The sequence below is a fragment of the Manis pentadactyla genome, chromosome 11, assembly GCF_030020395.1.
Source record: "Manis pentadactyla isolate mManPen7 chromosome 11, mManPen7.hap1, whole genome shotgun sequence".
In the NCBI taxonomy this organism is placed as follows: Eukaryota; Metazoa; Chordata; class Mammalia; order Pholidota; family Manidae; genus Manis; species Manis pentadactyla.
Window position 1 is genome coordinate 9,877,656 of NC_080029.1, and position 4,508 is coordinate 9,882,163.

At 55.1% G+C, this 4,508-nt stretch overlaps 1 protein-coding gene across 1 annotated transcript; it reads left to right on the forward strand.

The window, feature by feature from the left end:
- Window positions 1–265: 265 nt before the first annotated feature.
- On the forward strand, window positions 266–2,243 carry GSC (goosecoid homeobox). Its single transcript, XM_036882260.2, has 3 exons — window positions 266–766; window positions 1,190–1,449; window positions 1,760–2,243. The coding sequence occupies exons 1-3, from the start codon at window positions 412–414 to the stop codon at window positions 1,913–1,915; spliced, it is 771 nt and encodes a 256-aa protein (XP_036738155.1). The 5' UTR covers window positions 266–411; the 3' UTR covers window positions 1,916–2,243.
- Window positions 2,244–4,508: the final 2,265 nt, after the last annotated feature.

Sequence of the window (4,508 nt, forward strand, 5' to 3'; positions counted from 1 at the left end):
ACAATCTCTTTTCAGGCCTCGTAACTCCCTCCCCTTGGCACCTCACCCCCTCCCTCTTCCCTGAAGCCCCCCCACCCAAAGGAACAGAAAGGGCCAAATCTGGTTCTGTTTGTCATCTGCATATTACCAGGAACTAAATCCAGGATGACGTCGACTCGGTATAAAACCAACAAGAGGTTCAGCTGGTCTAAACTCCGTCCTACCCGCGGGTTGAGTTCAGCGAACGCTGCGGCGAGGGGAGGGCGGGAGGAGGCAGAGCGGACGCAGGGGGCGGGGAGGGGCGCGGGGTTGCGAGCTCGCCGCGCTCTCTTTCGGTTTGGTCCGCTGCAGGAGGGGAGTGGACCCCCCCACTTTGAGGCTTTTTCCTCCGCGCGTCCCCACCGCCCCCCGGTCCCGGCGCGGGGCTTGGGGATGCCCGCCAGCATGTTCAGCATCGACAACATCCTGGCCGCCCGGCCGCGCTGCAAGGACTCGGTGCTGCCAGTGGCGCCCAGCGCCGCGGCTCCCGTAGTCTTCCCGGCCCTGCACGGGGACTCGCTCTACGGCGCCGGGGGTGGCGCCTCCTCGGACTATGGCGCCTTCTACCCGCGCCCCGTGGCCCCCGGCAGCGCGGGCCTCCCGGCCGCGGTTGGCGGCTCCCGCCTCGGCTACAACAACTACTTCTACGGGCAGCTGCACGTGCAGGCGGCGCCCGTGGGCCCGGCCTGTTGCGGGGCCGTTCCGCCGCTGGGTGCCCAGCAGTGCTCCTGCGTCCCGACGCCCCCAGGTAGGGTCGCGCTTTCGCAGGCCTTCACCGCCTGCCGCAGTCCTCAGCCCCTGGGACGTGGGTGGGATGTGGTGTTTAGTTTTTGCACTTCGCACAGACTTTTCTCTTGCAAATCCGAAAAAAAAAAACACACCACCTTTTTTTTAATCAGGTCGGGCGCAGGGGTTTGCACACTTGTGGCAAACTAGTCAAGAGTGGGCGGAAACTGTAACTGTGCTTGCATGGGGAGACTAAGTTTTAGGATACCTTAACTGGCTTTGGGAGTGTGCGGGTGGAACATCCAGCATGCTCCCATCATTTTTCCCCACCTTCGATTTCCGCGCACCCCCTTGCAGAGGGTTTTAAAGTCCGAGTGGGGCGCAGGCGAGCTGCCCTCCGCAATGGTAAGGAAGGCGGCTGACCGTGCGCCCTACCCTGTCTCAGGCTACGAGGGCCCTGGCTCGGTGCTGGTGTCCCCGGTGCCGCACCAGATGCTGCCCTACATGAACGTGGGCACGCTGTCGCGTACTGAGCTGCAGCTTCTCAACCAGCTGCACTGCCGGCGGAAGCGGCGGCACCGCACCATCTTCACCGACGAGCAGCTCGAAGCGCTGGAGAACCTATTCCAAGAGACCAAGTACCCAGACGTGGGTACACGCGAGCAGCTGGCCCGGAAGGTGCACCTCCGCGAGGAGAAAGTGGAGGTAGGCTCGGGGCTTTGCCAGTGCGCGCCTGATGGACCTTCCCAGCGAAATGCGGCCCCAGCCGGGTGTGCTCGGCCCTCCTTGGGTCTCCCTGCGCTTTAAAACATCCCCAATGGCGGCCCGCAGGCTGCTGGAGGGCGATTTAGGCCCAGGAAGTTGAATGAAAATGCGGAAGCGGGAGCGAGTCTTCTCTCCTGTTTGTCGGCGGGTGCACGGGGTCCCCCGATTCCGATTCCATGCTGCGGGGGTGCGTCGGTATTGCGGCAGCGCGCCTTTGATTTCAAATGTTTTGTTCTCTGTTGCGCAACAGGTCTGGTTTAAAAACCGCCGCGCCAAATGGAGGCGGCAGAAGCGGTCCTCGTCGGAGGAGTCGGAAAACGCCGAGAAGTGGAACAAGACGTCGTCGAAGGCATCGCCCGAGAAGAGGGAAGAGGAAGGTAAAAGCGATTTGGACTCAGACAGCTGACGGCCGTGGGCCGGCCGTGGCACTTGCCTAACTCCAAGGACTTGCACAGAGAGACAATGCTAGTTTCTTGCACACGCGCTGCCTTGCGGGAGGGGGTCAAGAAAGAGGACCGAGGAGTGTAAATAGTGTACAGAGCCGGAGTGTCGGCGCCTGGGGTCGGTGGGGTGCGCCAGGGCTCACAGCCCCGCAGCCCAAGGCCGCCGTCTAAGGCCGCCGGCTCCTTGCTCTCCACCGTAGTATTTATAGTTAAGTTAACGGTGACAATACAATAAAGTAATGGCAATGTAGACGGGCCACATTCTGTATTTCATACTCCCTTCCACCACCACTATCCGAGGCCTAGAAAGGAAATCTACTTAGTCTGTAGCACCAAAAGAAAAATCGGGCAGCTTTGACCTGCTCCCCCCACCCTCACCCCACAACAACAACAAAACCAAAGCAACTGTGTGTATGAATAGTCACAGGATGGGTGTGCTGGTAAAATATATTTCATCTCTAGGTCTCCAAAAAGAGTGGAGTGGCATTGCCAGGCTGTCGTGGGGTGGCATGCGCATGAGATGGGGCAGCCTGGGCTCCTGTTCCTTGGCACTTTCCCTCTTTGCTGCGGATGAGAAGCCTTGGCTAGAAAGCAGGATCCGCCCTGGGCTGCGAGATCCTGGGAGCCTCCCCGCAGCGCGCTCAGGCTGCTCACTGAGTCCTGCTCCCACGAAATTCCCAGACATAAGGCTGAGGGTCCGCGGGTGGAATTAGGCAGCAGGCATCTCGCTCTCTTGTCTCTCTCCGTCTGTCTCTCACCAACTTTCTGGATCTTTCACTGTGGCTCCCTCGGCTCCCCTCCTCCCCACTCAAGCTCTGCCAACTCACAGCTCTGCTTGGCGCAGCTCCTACCTGACGGCTCTGAGCTGCGCGCCCCAGGGCTCAGTGTGGCCCCCTGCCGGTGCTGTGCCCTTGGTGCTTCTCCCCAGGCATTTGGGGTGGTCTGGTCCGGTCTGCGTTCTGTCCGCCAGCCTGTCCTAAGAGCGCACCAGCTGTGGCAGAGTCACTGTGGAGGAGAGTGCTTACACCTCCCGCTGTCTCCCAGAATTGTTTCCCCTCTGCGTTTGGTGGGGCCAGAGGAGGAGTGACTGGGGAGTGCGCCCTTGCACCGTCAGCAGCTTGTGAAGGCCTGGAGAAGCTTCACAGTCCCGCACAAGCTCTTGGACAGGGATGAAGACAAGAGCTTGCATTCTGTAAAGTCCCCAGACCACGGCAGGAGAGCGTGGGAGAAATAGGGCGAGGTCAAGGGCCAGCAAGACTGGTTTTTAATGCATTATACTTCATTTATTTTGCATTAAATCATTTTAGAGAGGAGGAAGGGAAGGCTCAGACAGCTTTCTGGCTTGGCCCATGTGTCTGCTGCCAGGGAGTAAGTAGGTGAACTTGCTCTTCCTCCTGGGCTGCCTCTGCTATTTGGTGTCAGGTCCTTTCAGGGGAAGAATGCATCGAGACTACAACATGGCACATGCTAAGTAACACATCAAGTTTTGTACAAGAAGTGGTTGTTTTTGTGTGTATGTGTGGTTTGTTGTTGTTGTTTTTTTACAGACTTTTATGTTTAAAAGATAAAAGTGATTCCTGAAGCAGGTGAAAGGACATTTATGATATAGGAGTGACTCCCAGCCACCACCTTTATAAGGAATATACCTAAGCAAAAAGAGGCAGCAGTTTGGAGGCCAGATTGGCCTCGTTTCATAGCCCTGATAGCCTTGGTTCATATCAGATGCTATCATTTGTGACCTTGGGAAAACCTCTCTGCTCCTCACCTTCTATGACTGTAAAATGGGCACAGCAGTAGGAGTATTTTCCTCCCAGGATTATCATGGACATTAAGGCACTAACTCATGTTGAATGATGCCTGGTATAGGGGAAACTTCAACATGGCTACTTAATTTTTTAAATGTGTTATGGTTTACTATTGTATTAGACCCACCTCTTCCAGACTTATATACATTATTTCACTTCACCTTGAAAGAACTCTGATATATGAAGGATGTTTTTACCATTTTACAGATGAGGAAATTAAGGTTGTGGAAGGTTACTTTAACAACATTCAGCTCATAAGAAGTAGAAACATCATCTTTGCCCAAATCTTATACCATAATAGGAAATGTTTCCACTAATGCCAGTTCTGGTGAGAAATACTTAAAGAAGCCGTTATGTTAATTGCAAATGAACCTTGCCATGGCTACTATTATACCTCCTCCTTGGACCTCAGACCTCCAAGGTGGGGATGTTGCCTGCCCTGCGCCCCTATTCCCTCATCCCTATTCCTAGATGCTGTTCTCTCTCCCATTGGAGAGGGGTAAGCCTGTTGGGGAGTCCAGGATGAGCCCTTGCTTCCACTCCTCTTTCAGTATTCCATTAGTCTAGAACATTCTAATGTGGGATAGTAGTAGGAAACATCATTCCACAATGAGAGATCTGATGACATCTCCAGAACTATAAACTCCCATGTGTCTCTTTGTCCATGGTTTGCCCTCAGACCCCTTATAAACAGGGAACATTTTATTTTTAAAAATTGCATTTGTCTAACGGGAGGCATATCCACGGCAAG